The sequence below is a fragment of the Coffea eugenioides genome, chromosome 4 (assembly GCF_003713205.1).
Source record: "Coffea eugenioides isolate CCC68of chromosome 4, Ceug_1.0, whole genome shotgun sequence".
NCBI classification, from domain to species: domain Eukaryota; kingdom Viridiplantae; phylum Streptophyta; class Magnoliopsida; order Gentianales; family Rubiaceae; genus Coffea; species Coffea eugenioides.
The window spans coordinates 1,306,172-1,328,014 of NC_040038.1; the positions used below are offsets into that span (position 1 = coordinate 1,306,172).

The 21,843-nt window shown below is 37.8% G+C and overlaps 2 protein-coding genes across 3 annotated transcripts; both read left to right on the forward strand.

Moving 5' to 3' along the window:
- Positions 1 to 6,374: 6,374 nt before the first annotated feature.
- LOC113767445 (threonine synthase, chloroplastic-like) lies at positions 6,375 to 8,653 on the forward strand. Its single transcript, XM_027311547.1, has 2 exons — positions 6,375 to 8,100; positions 8,201 to 8,653. Exon 1 carries the CDS (start codon positions 6,479 to 6,481, stop codon positions 8,072 to 8,074), a length of 1,596 nt encoding a protein of 531 aa, XP_027167348.1. The 5' UTR covers positions 6,375 to 6,478; the 3' UTR covers positions 8,075 to 8,100; positions 8,201 to 8,653.
- Positions 8,654 to 12,352: 3,699 nt separating this feature from the next.
- LOC113768854 (aminopeptidase M1-like) lies at positions 12,353 to 20,781 on the forward strand. 2 transcript variants are annotated; one of them, XM_027313360.1, is made up of 19 exons: positions 12,360 to 12,838; positions 12,941 to 13,086; positions 13,343 to 13,445; positions 14,414 to 14,603; positions 14,687 to 14,780; positions 15,265 to 15,418; positions 15,604 to 15,708; positions 15,812 to 15,928; positions 16,009 to 16,122; positions 17,027 to 17,209; positions 17,315 to 17,636; positions 17,981 to 18,102; positions 18,178 to 18,275; positions 18,737 to 18,914; positions 18,986 to 19,100; positions 19,420 to 19,487; positions 19,586 to 19,663; positions 19,961 to 20,038; positions 20,415 to 20,781. In XM_027313360.1, the coding sequence occupies exons 1-19, from the start codon at positions 12,611 to 12,613 to the stop codon at positions 20,595 to 20,597; spliced, it is 2,676 nt and encodes an 891-aa protein (XP_027169161.1). In that variant the 5' UTR covers positions 12,360 to 12,610; the 3' UTR covers positions 20,598 to 20,781. The 2 variants fall into 2 exon arrangements, with proteins under 2 accessions (XP_027169162.1, XP_027169161.1); XM_027313361.1 differs by lacking the exons at positions 19,586 to 19,663; positions 19,961 to 20,038; positions 20,415 to 20,781 and having other exon boundaries at positions 12,353 to 12,838; positions 19,397 to 19,479.
- Positions 20,782 to 21,843: the final 1,062 nt, after the last annotated feature.

Genomic DNA, 21,843 nt, shown 5'->3' on the forward strand with positions numbered 1-21,843 from the left:
TGAATATCATTTTCTTATCTTACGATCCCAGTAGTGACGTACCCAAAATACCCTTACTTAATTTCTCAATTAGAAGATTGATTGAAATTACATGGTGGCGTCGCCGCGGCGTTCCTCAATTGGAACCGCTAAACAAGTATAGGGATTAAAATGGACAAAAAAATTAAGTAGGAACCAAATTAACACTATATAAAAGTTTAGGGGCGAAATTAGCCATTTTCCCTATATGTTTTTATCTGGAGACTAAATTTGGGTCGGCAGTCGGGGGTTGGGCAGCTAGCAAAATGGATAATATATCCAGTACATGTGTATAGTGCGGTTGGATCGGGTTACAAACTTTGACTGGCCTAACTGACATAAGGCGGAGCCTTTTTTTTTTTTTTTTACCTGCCTAACCGAATACAACTTTCTATGCTTCATTTTGAGTAGATCCATCAATCGTGCCTAATTAGTCAGACTTTCATAAGTTTGAGGACTTTCATAAGCTCGAGTTTAGCTCATTTAATTTGTAACATTTTCGAGTTACGAATTAATTAATGTGAAATTCATATTCAATTCACATAATATTCAGGTTGTGAGCTTTATTCGGATTTAATTCAAACTCTCTTATTGCTCTTTAATTTTCTTAATATAATTACTATAACTATTAAGTTGTAAAATTAATTTAACATTTCCAAAACTACTACATAAAAACTAAACATGAATAAATAATAGTTTTTAAAAAATATACAAATAAAAAATTTTCAACAATATTTATATTTAATTCATTCAAAATACATAAAACTGGTAATAAAACATGCAATCATAATCTAATACATTTTCAAAGGTTGAAAATTCTTTATAATCTTGTGATTTGAATCCAAATATACTTAATGATTTGTGTTTCTAGACCAAAAGAAAATTAGCCAATATTATATCAATACAAAAATTTACTCAACCATTAAGAAAAGTTAGAGATAAGTTATGCATTACTAATGTTGGTTCTCAAGAAGTTAGTAGAAGAGTCTTCAGATGTATTTTTGTATTTTGTAATTTGTATATATTTAGTATTTAGTAATAATATATATAGAATTTTGGATATATAATTATACATAATATCAAAATATAAATATTATATATATAGGTAATTAAAGGGTCGCACTTATATTGAGTTTAAGCCTAATCAGGCCCAAACTTAACTCGTATTTAATTTGAACCTAATTTTTAGACTCAAACTCAGACCAGTTCACTAAACTCAGACCAGTTCACTAAAAGATCGGACTCATTGGACTTTTTCTCCCTACCGAACGATCGAAGTCGAGTTGGTCTGCCCCATTGACAATCCCAATTTTGAAGCACTTCTCTTCTAGTTCTGCGAAAAGATAAAAAAAATACCCCTGACTGCCATAGGTAGAGCTTTGTGGCCAGTTTCGACATTTCACCAATCTGACCACGTTTGTTCACCCTGATCCATACTGAATTAGCATTTGGTCAAAACACAGAAGTTGTAGTGCTATATCTTAGCTTTCCAACGGCTCTGAAAACACCTTAATCGGACTTCGGTAGTCTGAGTTATTGTCGTTTACGCATAGTGCAGTTAACTAGCCTGAATGTGAGATTCTGGTTCTGTAATTTGAAATTTTGACTTGGATACACTACGAACTGGATTGAGTGGTCTTCATCAAAATTTTAGGCCTTTGTTTTAGCTTCGAAACGATATAAATTTCACCCTAATCCGATAAGCGTAGTTTCGGTTGTGCCCGTTACGCTAAGCGACGGCAAATCTGTCTTTTATTTTATGACTTAAACTTCATTTCCGGACATTTTCCTAACTTAATTTTGTACTTGTATGACTTTGAACCTATTGAATGGCTATTGAAATGAGATGATTTTTGTGTGTGACTTTGGGACTGATTGAGGAAAAAGAATGAAATCATAAATGGTTGAAAAATAGGTAAATACAAAGGGCGTGCCGCCCAAATTTACGCTTGAAAACTAGGTAGATATACTTGCGACTTGAGTAAGACTTGAGAGTTAATACCACGTGAACCATCTAGGACAATTGCGTCTTCTTTTATCGAGGTATATAAGTTAGAATTTGGTCAAACTTGTACCCTTGAGGAAATTAAAATAACGACTACTTGAAATATGTTTTCCTCATTCTTTCGACTCCAATGGGAGTTCTAAAGTTTTAACCGCTTCCTTACCGAAACTAAACGAGCGAGCATGAATTTTTCGGGATTTGATAAGTATCTTGAATACTACATAACGAGTTGCATTTATTTAATTTTCTTGAACCTATGTTTCGAACTCTAGAAAGGTTTACATTCGTAAATGATATTTTATCGCATATTTGGACTCCAACTAAGAAGTTGGACCGGAACGTGATTTTTTTTTAGAGACACTAGACTTTTGGTGAGTGCTTCCAAATACCTGATTGAACTGGACACTTGTTTTCAATACTTGACCAATGTGATTTAAGGATATGTACTTTATTTGATCGGGTAAGAGTGTACTTTATCGCACTTGCCCTAATGTGATATATACTTGTTTATTATTGCAATTGACTTGATATACTTGTACTTGAGTTGTAAGTGCGGAGCGGCAGTATGTACCACACTCAATCCTAGTGGGAGGTGCCTCTCATTCCCGTCTCCGTACTTTTATTTTGATTCAGTCAATTGGAGATGTTATCTCATCGACATCTTGGGGATCCAAACTCCACTGGCTAGTTAATCGAATCGAACCGGTAAGACTTGGTCGATTAGATAACGAACCATGGGTAGTTAGTGATGTCGAGTGGAGTGCTATCTCCTCGACTAATCGGTATACTCAAGTATTACCACCAGTGCTTAGTTGGTGTTCGGACCCGGTAAGGGGGTTGAATGGTGGACAAATTGGAATTAAACGAAGTACTACTGGATTGGTTACTTTACGTGAAAGTTGACGGAGTGTCAACTAGTACTTGATCAAGCTTTGGTGAAGCAACGGGAATTTGGCTCCTGAGAGCCATCTGTATCCTTATATTTTGATTGTTATGCATAGTGTTATTGTTTCTTTTTAAAAAAAATTTTTACACTCGTTCCTTTTGAAATTGGCTGCTTGAAGTGTATTGTTCACTTTTATGAACTTGTTATGCTCGTTCTTTTGCTACGTTGATACTTGTACTTTTAAATAATGATCAATTTGCTCTTTGGAATCTCACTGGACTTTTAACTCATTCCATTCCATTTATTTTCCTTACAGGGGGTACGAGCGAGGCGTGAGACTTGTACAAACTAGTGTAGTCTAACTGTTTTGAATTTTGACTTGTACTCGCGCTATCACTCGCTTATGATGATTTGTACTTGGATTATATACACTTTGAAGTATTTCGGGTGTATAGAAACTTTGTATCTTGATTTGTGCATCGATGTATATTATAAGGTTGAATTGCGATATTACTTATTGTCTATAGATGTATGTGTGAGATACGAGTGAGTGAGTTCTGGCGAGAGTTGGGCAGGCGGTCCGCCGAACCCTTTGGTACGCCCTAGGGGGAGGTGGGGCCGTCACACTAGCGATGCAGTGCACTATTTGGAAATTACTTGTATTTCGAATTTAAATGATCTAAGTTTAGTATGGAAAACAATAACACAAATGATCAACTCACATTTGCTCACTCTAACAAATGATTCGCATGTCCTTCAACCCTCAAATGTTTCATTACTTTGATTTTATAACCATATTGAATAAAAGGAAACAATCAATGTAAAAATTTAAGTAGACACCAACATAGAAAATCCACATTCACATGTTTCTTATATCATCATCCTAAAGGATATTTTTTCGGTGTTTTTATAATATATGGTCATGTACCATAATGTTGTTGTCCTATTTTGTAAATACCATGTAAAAGAAAAACAGAGGAATAGAACAATTTGATCATTTAAATCGAAATGGTCAAAGCTAATATCTTAGGAGCCATTTGATTCAAATTTTAAAATCACTATCCGTATGTAATAAATTGGGTAATGACAATGAATTTGATAAAAACTCATAAAATGCTTGATAAATTTACGGTAATGGATTTTAGTAATTAAAAACTAGAAAAGTAAAATATTGGATCTATTTGAATGATGTGTTTTTTTTTGGTAGTTTCTATAAAATTTTACTATATAGCATACTATAGAATTTTTAGAAAAATTCATGTACTTGTATGTTTAGGAAATGTATAAAAGACTTCTTCTTTTTCTTTTTTTCATTTATTCCTCCCTCCCCACAGCCGCTACAGTACTCTCGCAGCGCCATCTCTTTCCCTACCTTTTTTTTTTCTCTTTCCTCCTTCCTCTTCGTCCACTCCTATCCACCATTGTCCTTTCCCATATCACCCATTTTTCCCATCCTTTTTCCTTCGCCATCCTTTCTCCCTCAATCTCTTCACCGATCTCACTTTTCTCCCTTCTCTAATTGGTCGCAAGATCAAAACCAGTTGCAACTTTAGTTGCACAACCAAATACAACCAATGTAGAAGGGAGAGGAGATGAGAATAGGTGAAAGAGGAGGAGGTAGTAGGGGAAGAGGAAGAAGAAGGAGAAGAAAGATGGAAGAGAAGGGAAAAAATGGAAAAAGAGAGGAAAGGAAAGAAAGAAGAAGAGAGAGGGAAGAAAAAATAAAAGAAAAGGAAAGATTGTAGGGGCCAATGGAGTAATGATTGTTGGTGGTGGGTTGAGGTAGGAAATGAGGGAGGAGAAAGAAATGGGAAAAAACTTTATATGTTTTTAAAGGTATGTATTTTAAAAAACTTTGGAAATGTTTTTAAAGGATTATTGTGGGCAAAAGTTGTAAAAAAAAGAGCTTATCTATTAAATACAATAGTGCAAAATACAGGGCTTCAAAACAGAGCCAATTATTCTTTAATAGTTAGTTATGAAATAATTATGAAACTATAGAAGGGGTTTATAAAATCCATTAACTTATCAACCTTAGACAAATAAAAGTATTAGTATGTTTAAAAATTGAACCCCTTATTAAGCACCTCATTCTACTTTTGAAAATATATAACAAATTCCTAAAAAAAGAAAGACAAGAAATACATGTAAGCATATTATTGATCTATATGAGGAAAACCTTACCTTACCCTTCAAATTCACATTCCACAACTTTAACTTACCCTTTAAATTCACATTCCATCCATACATTTTAGTCAACATTGGTGGTCCACAATTTGTGATCCTCAATTTGTCAAATTGCACCAAAGTCTATTGGGAGTAGATTGGACGAAAACTAATTTGTTAAACTCATTTTGGTTGGTGCAAGTAATTTAATTTGTCATCTTTTAAGGTTTTTTTTTTTTGGTGTAGGAATCTTGTTTTGGGTGGTGTAAATAATAATTTATACTAGATAGAAGATATTTTCTTGGGATGATTGGAGAAACCTCCTGTGAGCTTTCTGATTATTTCAATGATCGCCCTTTATATTTCAAAAATTACACTAATATCTCTTGAGATTTATTATCTTATAACATCTAGATCCAACAAACAATTAAAAAATAATATCAAGAGAGAGAAAATAACATGATTTCACCATTGCCCCTTATCTATTATATTATTTAGTTAATTTAATACCAACCCACACATTAAAAAAATATTAGAATTTATCATCAGAAATCAAATCACATATAGTATCAAAAAATAGTATATCATTATATATATATTTCATTTAATGTAAAATCCAAATGACTTTTTTCACTCATAGATCTATTGTCAAACATCAGTAACAACAAATAATCAAAAAAAAATCTACAACCAAAATATTACAAAAAATAAATTTTAATACCATAAAAATTCAAAAATTACACTTAATATGTTGACGGGATACTTATGATGTTAAAGTGTACACTTTGTAATGTTTCAGTTGCAAATGTTTTTAATTATTTGCTGTTGATCACATTTGATAGTCGCTATGTAATTGAAAAAATAATTTGAAACTTGTATCAAGTGAAGAATATAGAAGATATACTATTTTTTGATACTATATGTGACATGATCGCTAATGATAAGTAGTAAATTTTAGTATTTTTCTTTAATGTGTGGATTTGTATTAAATTAACTAAATAATATAGTAAATGAGGGGTAATGATGGAATCACATTATCATCTCTCTTCGAATGCCTATTTTTAATTATTGATTGGATGTAAATATTAGTGTAAGATAATTAACCTCAAGGGAAGTTAGTATAATTTTTAAAAATTAAAGGGAGGCCAATGAAATAGTTGGAAACCTTTGGAGAGGTTTCTGAAATTTTCCCTATTTCCTTCTGCTTGAGTTTCACATGCTTAGTCGATGAGGTGGTGTTTAATTTCGGCACTACCACTCGGAAATAGGAAGCCGCTAAATGCTACGAACGACGGGGTTATAAATAGACAGGAGCCCAAGTGCCTACTTCCTTTTCACTTAACAGGCACTAACCTGAAAACGCTATCTCGCCTGCCTCCAAACTCTCATTCTCTCTCCTTACGATGGTGGCGGCGTCAACACTTCTCAGATCCCCCTTCCTCTCTTCTCCATTATATCCTCAACCTCACCAACCCACCGCCTCTAAACACCCCACAACCACCCACTTCACCACAGTCAAAGCCACTGCCTTCCCCACGTCCTCACCTGATCCTTCGGCCGGCACCAGCGCCTCTCCACAAGCCATCAAACACCGGCGCCCAACCAATGAGAACATCCGTGACGAGGCGCGCCGACACACCTCAACCCATAACTTCTCCGCCAAATATGTCCCTTTTAACCCCGACCCGAGTTCCACCGAGTCCTACTCTCTCGACGAGATTGTCTACCGGAGCCGCTCCGGTGGGCTTCTCGATGTACAGCATGATATGGATGCATTGAAGAAATACGACGGCGAGTATTGGCGGGCCCTTTTTGACTCCAGGGTTGGGAAGACCACGTGGCCTTATGGGTCCGGTGTGTGGTCCAAGAAAGAATGGGTCTTGCCAGAAATTAATAGTGATGATATCGTCAGTGCTTTTGAGGGAAATTCGAACCTTTTCTGGGCAGAGCGTTTTGGCAAACAGTTTCTGGGCATGAATGATTTGTGGGTCAAACATTGTGGGATCAGCCATACTGGGAGCTTTAAGGACTTGGGGATGACTGTTTTGGTGAGTCAAGTGAATCGGTTGCGCAAAATGAAGCGGCCTGTGGTGGGAGTGGGCTGTGCTTCAACCGGGGACACGTCTGCAGCGCTATCCGCTTATTGCGCCTCTGCCGGGATTCCCTCCATTGTGTTTCTGCCTGCAAACCGTATATCCATTGCTCAGCTGGTTCAGCCTATAGCGAATGGGGCTTTTGTCTTGAGCATAGACACTGATTTTGATGGTTGTATGCAGCTGATTCGCGAAGTCACAGCTGAGCTGCCTATATATTTGGCAAATTCATTGAATAGTTTGAGGCTGGAGGGGCAGAAGACCGCGGCTATTGAGATTTTGCAACAGTTTGACTGGGAAGTCCCTGATTGGGTGATAGTTCCAGGTGGAAATTTGGGGAACATTTATGCATTTTATAAAGGGTTTCACATGTGCAAAGAACTGGGGCTTGTTAATAGAATACCAAGGCTTGTTTGTGCTCAAGCTGCAAATGCCAATCCGCTTTACTTGTACTATAAATCAGGCTGGAAAGAATTCAAGTCTGTTAAGGCTAATACTACATTTGCTTCTGCTATTCAGATCGGTGACCCTGTCTCTATCGATAGGGCGGTTTTTGCATTGAAGAATTCAAATGGGATTGTTGAGGAGGCGACGGAAGAGGAGTTGATGGATGCTATGGGTCAAGCGGATTCCACTGGGATGTTTATATGTCCTCACACTGGCGTGGCATTGACTGCATTGATAAAGCTGAGGAACAGTGGAGTTATTGGGCCAACAGATAGGACCGTGGTGGTGAGTACAGCTCATGGATTGAAATTTACCCAATCCAAAATTGATTACCATTCTAGGGAGATTAAAGACATGGCATGCCAGTATGCAAATCCGCCAGTACAAGTTAAGGCCGATTTTGGTTCAGTCATGGATGTTCTCAAAAAGTATTTGCTGAGCAAAGATTCCAAGTACTAGACCTCATATTATGACTTGTGAGCATGGTAAGTTTTGCTCATGTATTCCTGTCATGTTTTTTGATTGAGTTTGATTTGGCTTAGATGCTGTCATTGTCGTCATATTTCATTGGCTTACTTCTTGAAGGATTTGGAGCTATTCTGCAGTTCGGTAGATTTACTGCAGAAAAAGGGAAAAAAGAATGCAAAGTTCAGTAGATATAGGAGCGTACGTGAGGTTTCACTTCTAATCTAAGAACTGCATCATCCCTTTGACGTGATAAATTTTTTTCCTTGGGAACTTTATCTTGAAATAGCCGTTGTACTTCATAGTTAGAATCTTAGATAGGGCCATGGTACAAGTTATTGTTGAATTTCTGTAATAAGCTAGCCCTTTTTGTAATAGATTGCTAAATCTTTGGAGTATCTAGTGTACTGTTTTCTTTATTGCCAAAAGAGGTCAACTCTAGCATCTCGTATAGCCAGTTACTAGTTTTTTTAAGTTATTTCAGTATTTCCTGTCAAGTAGGTAGCTTCCACAAAGTGACTTAATTGCAAATGAAATGTTTAATTTCGCTTCTGCAGTGAAGTGCTTTAATAACTTGTGGAACTTGGTTGTATGTTGTGTTTACTTTTGTGTTGTTAATGATGATGATTGGTTGATCCTGCCTGTTTGATTTGATGGTAAAGCATTAAGTTATTTCTACTTTTGTCTTTTTAATGATGACGGGTGGTGGATTCTGCGGTAATCACAAACTCATTGGATACGTGCGAGAAAGACAATCCTCGGCTAAGTAGAATTGGAATCCCTGGCTGCAACTGCTCTGATTTACAGCCTCCCCGGGCTGAATGAATATTCAGGAACTCAGACTTGGTTCCTATCAGGAAGCTATTGTGTAAATGTCTGAGGCCTTTCTACTGGAAGGCAGAATCTATTTGCTGAAAGCATGGGCTTGAAATGGATAACCTGGATGGTCAAGAATCTCCACTTCTTGACATGTCATATCATACCATACGATATTAATATGTAAAAGCAGTTTATGAAGGGGTAGGTATTCTCTGCAAGTGCTTGGAATTTGCAAGATGCAGTTAACACTTCTATCAGGAGCATTTCAGGTTCAGTGAAAATATTATTATCAGGGAAATTGTACATCAACTGCCCATGCTTTGCAAGCTTTCACATAGCCAAAGTTGGAAAAAATTCTATGCGTTGGTATTTGATGAGATTAATATGCTTGAGGTTTTCTGCTGTGCATTCTGAAACATCAATAGCAGCAGCAGAGCTTTTCCGTGGCTCTGGTCAGCCTCTACAACCACTTATTGTGACAGAGAGTTCGAATTGTATGGGAACTATAATCAATTTTAGCTCGAATGGTTTGTAGAGGAACCCTACCCTTTCTAATCCATTCGACGTGTGCAATTGCGCATGACTCTTGAACCCTGAAGTACGTTGTACATGAAATTCTTCGGTAAGCATGGTGGGGAAATAAACTCCATTTCTCCTGTCCATTTCCCCATCTTGGGAATGTAGTTTGATATAACTTGAACCTCAGGAAGAATTTTTACAGTTTTTACTTGATCGTTTCACAGAAACCACTTTTCCGTTGAATTTTCACCAATCTAATTTATTCTTTAAACTTTTGATTTGGCACCACCTTATCAGGATGCCATCTCTGAAACTCAGCATTCGGTAGCATCTTCATTCTTAATCAGCATAATATAACTTGGATCGAAAACAAAAAGCAAAAGATAATCCCATTATCATCCGAAGCTTAAAAACAGCTCGGATTGGTTTGAGTGCTCACTACTTGCCGGATTAACGATAATTTAAACTCGGCAATTGAGAACTTGGATCAATGGTGGAATCGGGCAAAACCAATTACGCATTATGAATTGGACAAGTTGGTGTGTATTTTTAAGTTCTATCATGACAAATATGTGTACGTAATGCTTGGTGATCGCAACACTTACAAATGAACTGGTTGTTCCTACGATCTGGGAATGATGGATTGGACAAAAGCAATCGTACGTACTGGGGAAAGTTTGCGATTCAAGTATATTGAAGGCTAGATATGTAAGAGACGTTTCACCTACATGTAAGCAAGGGTTAATGTTAATAAGATCAGCAACAATAATGACTTTTCGCACAAAATGTAATCCTTCACGTACATAAAGATAAACGGTTGTTCCTTAATCAGCAAATGACATGGTCCACTGCCTAGCTAAACGTTAAACTACTTGAACAATAGGATGGCGAAGGTAGCATGACCGAATCAACCAATGGGCCGGCATGTTGAATTTGACTATTGAAGTACCAATGAAAACGATTTTTATGTAGGTTTAATATTTGTTGGTAATGAATAGCATGCAAAAAGAGGTGGCGGAGGAGGTTTCTAACCTTCTACACCACAAATCCAAGGCCCGTGACTACCAAATTCTGCCAGAAATAAAAAAGCCAATATGCAATCACGGGCTGGCGTTATCCCATGCGTCCCCACCATTTATCTGTAGCTCCACGCTCTTGACAGTAGTCCCACCTTTCCCTTCTTTCATATCATGATATAAACAATGATCTGCTTCTGCCTATAAATATAGAGGATGCTCTAGTGCTCTATCCCACAATTAAGCATTACATTGAGTTTATTATAAAGAATTTCTGAGTTTGCGCAACTGTATCCCCGATGGAGATGAAACCTTATCAGAATATCTTTGTTTTAGTTCTTTTCCTAGTTGCTTTTGCTAGTAATGTCGTGGTAATGCATGGCCAGACAATATGCAAGATGTCGGCTCAGGAGCTGATGTCGTGCAAGCCAGCAGTGACTCCTCCCGAACCGTCCGATCCTTCATCTGCCTGCTGCGCTGCACTTAAACATGCAGACGTTGCTTGTCTTTGCTCCTTCAAGAGCTCCAGCTGGTTGCCTTCTCTTGGAATCGATCCAAACCTCGCCACGCAGCTGCCCGAGAAGTGTAAACTTCCTCATCCAGCCAATTGCTAGGGAGTGATTGGAATGGAAAAGGGCCGCCAATTGACGGAAAAACTGTGTGTTAATGTTGACAAAAACATATATCCAACTGTACTCCTTAAGTCCAGATGCTCCACTGGAGTAGTTCTGCATGCATGTGTTTCTTTCAGCTGCCTATGCTGTGTTACGGTCTACTGCTGTTTATGTTGCCTGAATCAAGTTGGCATGCAGTGAGCCAACACGTCTATTTGTACTGTCTTCATGCTGTCTGCTTAATGAAGTTATCAATTTCAAAGTTCCAAGTTTTTCCTAATTTTGGAAGTTGATCATTACGGACACAGGATTAATTTCTAGTTCTCACCAAAGAATTGGTGGAACATAACATTGCACCTTGTAGCAGGTATTCAAAAGGCATAAACAGAACAGTACCCCAGAGAACTTAGAGCTTTGACAATTGAAGATGAGCAGTCAGTCAAATGCGCAGCGGTTCGCGTGTAAATAAACTGGAAGAGGCAATAACGGTTATCTGAACAATTGTTCCTCAGCTTGTAACACTATTGTTTAAACAAGTTCCAATTTTTTTTTTTTTTTAACTACTTGTACAACTTTACAACTAACATATGATATTTAGTTACTATTACAAAGTCGCAGAACTAGTTGACAATAAACTACTAGTTGTTCAAAAGGTGCTACACTGTTCACAAATAGTTGTTACGGTTATACTCGAAACTGTTATTGCTCCTTTTCGAAAAACCTAACCATTTCAGTTAAGTAGCGGAGGAGTCTAGAAACAACATAACCCTGGTTTGTTTTGACTTCTACCAATCCAGATAATTGTATGTGTTAGAAACTCCGATTTAAAGCCCAATGTTCAAGAAAACACTTGTCCGTGCTTAATTTCGCTAGTTTTAAAACGAGTTGCCATCTTTTCAAACTTGATTGAGGACTCGCGCCATCAAGAAGACGTGGGAGTTCAAAGTTAACTTTGGTTGTCAAATCATGAAAACCAACCTTGGGGAATGAAGTTCCATCAATCACTGGATTTCAAGGAGGAAAAGTATTGCTCATACATTTGGAAAAATTAAAAATTTAACGCATCAGCACAACTATTTGTAAAAGAAAAAGCCGAACAGCTTGTGTAGCTTTAACTCATCATCACTTGTCGTTGACAATGGGGGTTGCCGGAAAGGTGAATTGGAGCCCATGCACCGACAAATGTAGGAAAGCTACAGTCTTTGGTAATGTACAACATAAACACCAACCTGGGTCTAATATGATGGTTCTAACTGCTGTTGATAACCCGTAAAAATTGTTGCCCAGAAAGATGACCCTGAAAGTGATGGACTCACTTTGCCATATATGAGCCAAAAAAAGATACCAGTACTGGTCTTCTTTTTTTGAGTTCTATCCACAGCACATATTACGGCTTCACAGCTTTGGCTTTTAAACCAACAATTTGTTGTACTAGCAAATTATTAATCTTGACTTTTGGGTCCAAGGCGATAGTGACCAAAAGGGGGATCTTTATTATTGTGTATTACTAATTTATTATCATCCCTTCTTTCACTTGCACTAACTGACAGAGAGGCAGGGAGATGGATTCCAGGGAAAAGAAGCTTGAGCAGTTCAAAGGTCAAACCAGACTTCCTAATTTTGCAGTCCCTAAACGCTATGATCTCACTCTCAATCTTGATCTTCAAGTTTGCACTTTTTCCGGTATTGTGTTAATTGACATCTCTATTGTCCAAGCCACAAAGTTCCTGGTCTTGAATACTCTTGACCTAGCGATTGATGATGTCTCTTTTACCAGCTCCGAAAACCATGTACGTTGTGCTTTGACCCAACTCGTTTATTTATGTCGGATATGATTGAGAGTTCTTGACTTTTGTTTGATTGACGTGATTAAGGTGTTCTTTATATTGCAGAATCATATTCCAACAGATATTATAGTTGATAATGGGGATGAGATACTTGTTTTAGGCTTTAATGACTCCTTAGCAACTGGAAATGGAGTTTTGAAGATCTGCTTCTCTGGAACTCTTAATGAACAACTGAAGGGCTTATACAGATGGTGCTCTCTCTTTTTCTATCCTTTGTTTCTTCGATCATTTGAATTGGTTGTCACTCCCATAGACAAATCAGTCATTATCCGAGAAGGAAAGCTCATGAATTTAGTTTTGGAGTCTTGCTAATTGGAGATAACAAGCTTTTCAAATCAGAACCAGAAAATTGAGCTTTGCAGTTTCGCTGATGACTACATCAATGAAACTCATGAGCTCACTGGATTGAATTCTGACTTTCCTAACATTGGAACCTAACTTTTGCAGTACTTATGTGGACGGAGGAGTGAAGAAGAATATGGTTGCAACTCAATTTGAAGCAGTGGATGCAAGACCATGTTTTCCATGCTGGGATGAACCAGCTTTCAAGGTTGATTGGTGAAAGCGCAGTAACTAGTGTGCATTCTATTAGCTGTTTCTTTCTTGAATAATGATAATATAGGAATTTTACATTGAGAATTTGGATACAAATATAAAGGCACTTGAGTTCAGGGGAACTTCATTAGTTTCAAATGATCTTTCACAAATGAGTTTGACCTTGAAGTTCTGACTTACTGATTTGTTGTTAGATGTTGAGGTCTTGATTTCAGCTCACCTGTGGTATGTCCATCATGTAATAAGTTTGATGGAAGTGATAGTTACGGTGTTTCTCGTGGTATTAGTTTTCTTGGTCTTCAGTCCCTAATTTTCAATAAACTCGGGAACTTGAGTCTCAAGCATAACAGGAGAATACTGAAGTCTGACCATTTAGGACTCAGACATGTTATGTTAAATGTGTCTTAGTGTTTCAAGGATGGAGAGTTTCAAATCAGAGGACTGGCGACTCAATTGTATTTGAATAGTTATGTCCAAAGTCAATTGTCAATATGGTGAACAATTTCCATTGAGCTGGAAAACTGTGAATACTGAAGATCAGCTACAAGCAGGATGCATGCTCCGACTAGAAAGTTCTCAATACAGCATGTTAATGAATTATGTGACGTTTGCCAGTCCATTTGCTTTGTGAACTCTATGGTACCAAAAAAGTTGATATAGAAAAGGACTTTTTAACATGGTTTTTGTAGTTAGTAATAACCTCAAATTTTTTCTGTCTTGAAGAATTTGGTTTGTTTATCAAGTCTACTGCAACGCTTGTCTGCATGTTGGGTTGAAGCCAACTCAAACTTTTGGCTAATGACTTCTTTATATAATATAAAAGTGCAACTGGGTGCAACATATTCTCTGCTTGCCTCATCTTTTCCTTGTTAGCTCTTTGACGTTTATGCTGTCAACTGCTTCAAATCGTAATTATCTACGAAACTGATCTTATTAGATATGCTAACTACACATTCTTTCCAGGCTACCTTTAAAATAACATTAACCAATGTACCACTAGAGTTGACAGCATTATCGAACATGCCAGTTTCTCTGGAAAAACATAACGGGCGTCATAAGACTATTTACTTTGAGGAATCCGTGGTTATGTCAACATACCTGGTTGCAGTTGTAGTCGGACTGTTTGATTACATTGAAGACACAACTGACGATGGTAAGCATATAATTCAATTTGGATATTATAATATGATTGTTTTTGTATCCCCACTTTATAAATTCCCTCAATTGTTTCTGCAGGAATCAAGGTGCGTGCATACACTCCTGTTGGTCAAAGTGAAAAGGGAAAATTTGCTTTAAAAATTGCAGTTAAGGCACTTGAATTCTTCAAAGAGTAAGTATCTTATCTATGATGCTAAAGCAAGTAAAATGCACACCAGATGTATTGTCAATGTTTTTCAAATGCTGTCCGTAATCATAAGATGGTCAACTGACTCAGTGACTTCAGATTAGGGTGTTGCATTTTGTATGCCTATCATGTAGCTCGATGTGAGGAAAACCTTTTCGCTTTCAGGAAAATCAATTTGAAAATCTCCAAAGGATTTACATTGCTAACCCATAAATAGTTAAACTGAATCATGTGAAGATAACATTTAGACATAAGAATCGTATGACGTATTTAAGAATTAGTATGATTATGCAAGGAAAGATGTCCATGCATTCTTTGATAAATCATTATCATGATTAGAATTCAACGTCCTTATCTTATATGTTCAGAGAACAGGATTTCTTCATTTGTATTGTTCTTCGAATCATTGATTTTTTAGTTAGATCAACTTAGTATTTTCAACTGCTAATTGGCAAAGTGGAATATGCAGGTACTTCACATTCCCTTATGGACTTCCTAAGCTGGATATGGTTGCTGTTCCTGAATTTTCTGGTGGGGCAATGGAGAATTATGGTTTGATTATCTATCGTGAAAATGAATTACTTCATGATGACTTGCACTCTTCAGTGGCTAACACACAGAGGGTTTGTCATGACTTTGGCTGCATATTCACTTCTCTTTCTTTTTTATATTATTAGCAAATATTTAAAACCAAACACATTATCCCCGGAAATTCCTGATAATGCAGTGATGACATTGCTACCTGGTACTTTGTGGTTTGTATGGTATCTGAAGTCTTTTAAGTTTTACCCTCTTGGACTTATTGCAGATGACCATTGTTGTGGCTCATGAAGTTGCACATCACTGGTTCGGCAACCTAGTAACAATGGAGTGGTGGACTCATCTATGGCTTAATGAGGGTTTTGCTACTTGGGTACTACTTTCAGATTCCATTCTCTTTTATCTGCTTGATAGGTCTCTTCTCAATGTAACAATAGTTCCCTTCTTATGATTCTTTGCAAACGTGATCCTTTCAGGTGAGTTATCTAGTTACTGATATTTTATTCCCAGAATGGAAAATTTGGAATCATTTGCTTCAAGAGACCACTGATGGGCTACAGATGGATGCACTGGAACAATCGCACCCAATTGAGGTTAAAAGAAAAACATCACGATCAACCAAGACTGTTCCATGTGATTCAGTTCTTGTTTGTTCACATAAAGAATGTTGCAGGTGGAAATACACCATGCTCGTTCAGTCATCGAGTACTTTGATGCCATAAGCTATAAGAAAGGATCTGCTGTCATTCGAATGTTGCAGGATTTTCTTGGCAATGAAATATTCCAGGTAGGGAAGTTAGACAATAACTTGTACAGTATTTGACCAACGGAATTAATTTCTTTGAAGTTCATCTCCCTCCAAAATGACATTATATATGGCCATTTATAGTCCTAAACTTATGTACCCAACAAGTTCAAAGGTAGAAAACATCTTTAGTGGTCAGAATTTCCAACAGCTATTGTATCTACCCTTCCGGCTATCTTGTGCATTTTAAATCCACAACAATGCTACTCCAGCACTATTAATTTTGATGACAAAATCAACCCTGCCACTCACCTACCACTTTATCCTACTCCTAGGCTTGTTCTGTTTATTTGCACCTTTGAATGTCTATCAGAGGCCTGGAAAGGGAAAGAAATACCAACTTCCTGATCCTTCCTTTTAATAGTTGTGAAAATTTTGAAGAAGGAACTTAACAATAACTTGTGCATAGAATTCTCTCTCTTTCTCTGTTATCTCTATTCTCCTCTATTTCTATTTATCTCATCTGGATATCGATTATTTGAGACCAAAAACGATACTCTTGAGAGTCAGATATGCTGGCCAACCAGAAAATCCAAAAGTAAAACAGAAAATATTGATTATTTAAGTAATAAGAACTCCTTTGTTGTTTAAGAAGTGACGTCTGCTCATTTCATGGTATAGTTGCTATGGAACAGCTAAACTCCTCCATAAAATTGTTGTGCTTAAATACAATTATCTATATTATACCAACGTCCAAGCATCCCTTAGAAAAACTTCCCTAATTGGCACAAGTCAACTCTATTTGATTCGAGGAAATGGAACCTAATGTAGCAGCTGTTGACTCATCCTCATTCCTAGCTCCTTGTGTTTATTGATACTATTGTTAAACAAATAGAAGACTAAAACCAGCCTCACCTGTTAACTGTTGTATGCTTTTTGGAGTCAGAAGTCTTTGAGTTCATACATGGCAAGATATGCCTGGGGGAACGCCAAGACAGAAGATCTATGGAGTGTTCTGTCCGAAGTATCTGGTGTTGGAGTAAGCAAAATCATGAGCATATGGACAAAGCAAACAGGCTATCCAGTTATCTCACTATCATTAAAAGATTGCAGTCTGGAATTTAAGCAGGTTTTCATCTTCAATGAAAATCACAAGTATCAAAGTTTGGATTCACTGTTGATGAGACAAATTTGTATTACTGGAAAATCTTATATATTTCTTATCTGTTTTCAGACACAATTTCTGTCTTCTGGATTGCATGGTGATGGCCGGTACTGGATCATTCCAATTACCTTGTCCCTTGGTTCATATGATAGGCGCACAAATTTCCTCCTTGAATCAGAATTTGGAGAACTGGATATATCGGATATTTGTCATACAGGAGGCAGCTCAAACATGCATCAGAAGGAAAGTGCAGAAGACTTTCAGGAGGAATTCTGGATAAAAGCAAATGTCCACCAAGCTGGATTTTATCGGGTGAAATATGATGATGGCCTCTTAACTCAACTGGCTAAAGCTATAAAGAGTAACTGCATATCAGCAGCAGATGAATTTGGTTTGTAAAACCTCTTTCACAATAATCTCGAAAATTTTGATGCAGCAATGCTTTTGAACTGACTCACTCTCTTGAAACCTGATCAGAGCTAAGCGGTGGGCTTCACTTTTTTTATTGATAGATATCAAGCAACTAACTTGAAACTTTCACAGTAAACTCAGTTTTGTGTCAGAATTGCTCATTTAGCATGCATGAATGCGTTTGACAAATGATTGTATCTAGGGAGAAAAGTAGTGACAGCTTATTCTTTCCTGTCACGTAAGTAAATTACCTGTCAGACAACATAGGTGCAGTCTTTTAATTTTTTGTTTCATTTGCACGGTGTTGAATAAGTTCCTGTGCAGGCATTTTGGATGATACATTTGCTCTTTGCGAGGCTTGCGAGATTCCATTATCATCTTTGCTTTCACTGATTGAAGTATACGAAAAGGACCTCGAGCAGATCACATTGTCAAGACTAATTGATGTACTATTTTCTCTTCAGTATGCTAATTTTTTACATGCCTCAGAACACAACTAATTCCCGTGATGTTCATGACAGGTATGTCAAAATGTTGCAAAAATCGCTCATGATGCCATCCCAGATTTGCTGGCCACTCTGAAACAATTCTTTATCAATCTTCTACTATTGTGTGCAGAGTAAGAGTGGCTTACATAAATGATCATAAAGCTTGTCTTGTCTATTCCATTTGTCTCCTGAGTACTATTAAGAACTGCTTAAATGTAGTTGGTTCTACCTGTTTTCTCTGAATGCATGTCAAGGGAACCATATTCATAAAAAGGATCCATCAATCGAAAAAATGTTAAAGATTTTCAACTCTGTAGCTTTCACATAATTAACATGGTTTATTTACCATAACATCGATATTTTTACTAGATATTAATGTTGATATTTCTATTCCCTGTTCCTGAATTATGGAAGTCAACCTTAAGTAGATCAACTCCAGATTCATAGCCAGGCAAATTGATCTCATAAAGCTTCTTGCCTGGACCCCCTTGCTCCTCCAACATTCTTCTCCTTAACAATTTTTTCTCCATGGCTACTCTTCCATATGCCCCATCTCTTCAGCCTTCACAAGATTCACTTGCCATACGTGCAGAAGTTTAGGTTGGGATGTCGTACCTGGGGAAAGCCAGTTAACTGCCTTGATGAGAGAAGAAGTTCTGATGGCTTTGGTTCGTTTTGGTCATAGAGAAACTTGTGAAGAAGCGTTAAAGAGGTTCCAAGCATTTTTGGATGACAAGAAAACTACAGTTCTTCCAGTTGATACCAGAAAGGTAACTGGAGGACTCAGTTTCCAGATCTTCTTCCCTGTGTTTGTGATCCATTTAATGAGAATGTTCTGCAGGCTGCTTATATTGCTGTGATGAGGAATACCAGCAATGATATTAGGAATGGGCTTGAACATCTTCTAAGGTTATATAGAGAAGTTGACGCAGTGCAAGAGAAGACTAGGATTTTGCGTAAGAACCAGTTAACTTTTTCCAGATGAGGGGGCCAAGTACCTTGTTGATATGAGAAACTTTGTGTTTGGATTGTAAATTATTACACCTTATTTACACACACTAACTTGCTTGTATCATCAACACATTTTTCAATTACCTTTTTATCTCATATACATCATATCAAAAAAGTGCTACAGTATTTTTTTCACAAAATTATCTCAAATAATTTACTATCCAAATACTTCACCTCCTGTTGTTCACCTGTTTCTACGTCCTTTTCCATGTTGGGTTATGAAAGTGCTTGTTTTTTCTAGGATCTTATGTTTCAAATCTGTAGGCTGCTTGGCTAGTTCTTCAGACACAACCATAGTATTGGAAGTTCTGGATTTCATGTTTTCTGATGAGGTTGGTATATTTGGTTGAGAACATCATGAATATTAAGAAGAACATTTCTGTTTCCAGTTCAAATTACAGTCACTGATGACATTATTCTTCCATTATAGGTTCGCAGTCAAGATATAATATATGTTGCTTCGGGAATAAGCTTGGAAGGCAGATCAACAGCCTGGACATGGTTGAAGGTAGGCATCAGAGAGTTAAGAAAGTTTTTCGATAGAACCTTGAACAGCAACATCGGAAAAGTTGCTGCCTGGAAACATTTCTCTGTCAGGAAATTCAGAATCATAAACGCCTTGGAATATTGACTCTGGATCTTTACTCAAAATCTTTTGCATAAAAAGTATATGCATAAACTATCCAGGATAACTAGAGATGGTATTTCAGGACTTGTGGTATTTACTTTCTTTTGCACACATATATATATGTTAGATTCCAGATATTGTGTTTCACTGAGTCATATATGTCTGGGATCAATGCAGGAGAGGTGGGATATGATCCTGAAGAAATGGGGAACTGGTCCCCTACTCCACCCTCTCATTAGAAAAATTGTTACACCTGTAAGTGACCGAGTCTGTCAGAGTTAATTTCTACCTTTTCCTCAGTGTTTCACTTTCCTTGAAGTCGAGAAGGCTAAAATATGGAAACGAATATGCATGATTGCTTTTAGTCTTCATCCGTCATCTCCCCCTTACTTCTGGGCTCAATAGAAAAGTAAATTTTGTGGATTATACTTGGCGAGTAGGCATCCTATGTGGGTGGGTATGCCATTGTAACCACTGTCATGTGCATCAGGAGTTAATGATAAGCACCGCAGTACATTAGGAAATAAGAGAGAATGATTGAAAGAAGGTAGCAAGAGGAGTTATGCATGTACCCACCCTTGTGTTCCTTTCCAGAGGCATCAGCCCGTCTAAAAGCGTCTTCCCATTTCAGTTTTGCAGCCACGAGATGGCAGATGAAATAGAAGCTTTCTTTGCACCCCGAGTGGATCCTTCATTCGCTATGAACGTGAACCAAAGCCTGGAGATCCTTCGAATTAAAGCGAGGTGGGTTGATTATGTAAAGCAAGACGCAGTTCTTGGAGAGGTAGTCTCCCAATTAGCCAGCCAGAAATGATTGCCGTTGCCTTGGTAGTTACAAGTACGCGATGTCTGTTGAAGGACTCTAGAGCAGCACCTGGCTGTTTTCTGTTTTCCAGGAATTCAACTTCTCCACATGCTATTTATCATTCTCGTCTTTAATGGGAATAAGGGGAAGTCAGGTTTTTGGACAAGTTTTTTACCTACTAGTTTTTTAACAACTTTTGCTACAGGAACCCCAAAAAACTTCTCAAAATTTTTTACCTACACACTTAAAATATCCAAAACACAAAAAAAAATAAAAAATCCCTTCTCCTTCTCTTCTTCTTCTTCCTCCCCCACCCCAACCCACCACCACCTCTGCCGCCGCCAATCTTCTTTTTTTTTTTTTTGCCCTTTTTCCCTCTCCCCCTCTTCCTCCCTTGCCATCCTCCATCTGTCTTGTTTTTTTTCTCTCTGCGTCTCCCCCACTCCTCCCCCCACCACTTCCCCTTCCCTTTTGGCTGATCTGATCGCTAGACCAGATCGCACGGGGGAGGGTGAGGGTGGCGGGGGAAGGGGAGGAGGGGGGAGAAGGAAAATTGCCAAAAACAAAAAATTTCATTTCGCTGCTTCATCTGCCGGCAAGAGCAAGGAGAGGAGACGGGAGGAGAAGGAGAGGAAAAATGTGAAAAAAAGAAAGGGACAGAGGGAAGATGAGAAGCAGGAAGGGGAACGGGGGAGGGGGTGGCGGGGAGAGGGGAGGAAAGGGATGATGGGCATAGGGGGTGGGGGGAAGGGAGTGGGAGGGATGGCGGCCCAAGAGGGGCGGGCAGAGGGGAATGGGGAAGGGAGGGAAGGGGTGGCAGGGGGAGGGGAGGAAAGGGTGGCGGGGGAGGGAGAGGGAGGGGGAGAGGAGAAAAGAAAAAAAAAAAAGAAGAGAGGTGGTGCTGGCGGTGGGAGGCAGAGGTAACGGGGAAGGGGAGGGGGAAGGAAGAAGAAGAAGAAGAAGAGAGGAAAGAAAAGAAAAAGGAAAGAAAGAAAAAGAAAAAGAAAGAAAAAAAAAAGGAAAAAAAATTTTCACCTTACAAAAACTTCTACAAAATTTTTCACATTACAAAAACTTCTATAAAAAAGTTTTTCACCTTACAAAAATTTCTACAAAAATTTTTCAAAAACTTCTACAGTGCACTACAATAAAGTTTTAGACAAACTCCTAAAAAACAGGTTCCAAACAGGCCTTTAGTAGTGTAGTACTCTTTTTATCGAAACGGCAAGACTTTTGCTTATTAACCTTATCTCAG

What these genes read in the sequence shown, in the direction of transcription:
- LOC113767445 (XM_027311547.1), top strand. Translation starts at nt 6,479, where the DNA reads ATGGTGGCGGCGTCAACACTTCTCAGATCCCCCTTCCTCTCTTCTCCA.
- LOC113768854 (XM_027313360.1), top strand. Translation starts at nt 12,611, where the DNA reads ATGGATTCCAGGGAAAAGAAGCTTGAGCAGTTCAAAGGTCAAACCAGA. An exon ending in GGGATGAACCAGCTTTCAAG is followed by an intron (nt 13,446 to 14,413) that starts GTTGATTGGTGA and finishes CATTCTTTCCAG; the next exon opens with GCTACCTTTAAAATAACATT. An exon ending in ATGAGGGTTTTGCTACTTGG is followed by an intron (nt 15,709 to 15,811) that starts GTACTACTTTCA and finishes TGATCCTTTCAG; the next exon opens with GTGAGTTATCTAGTTACTGA.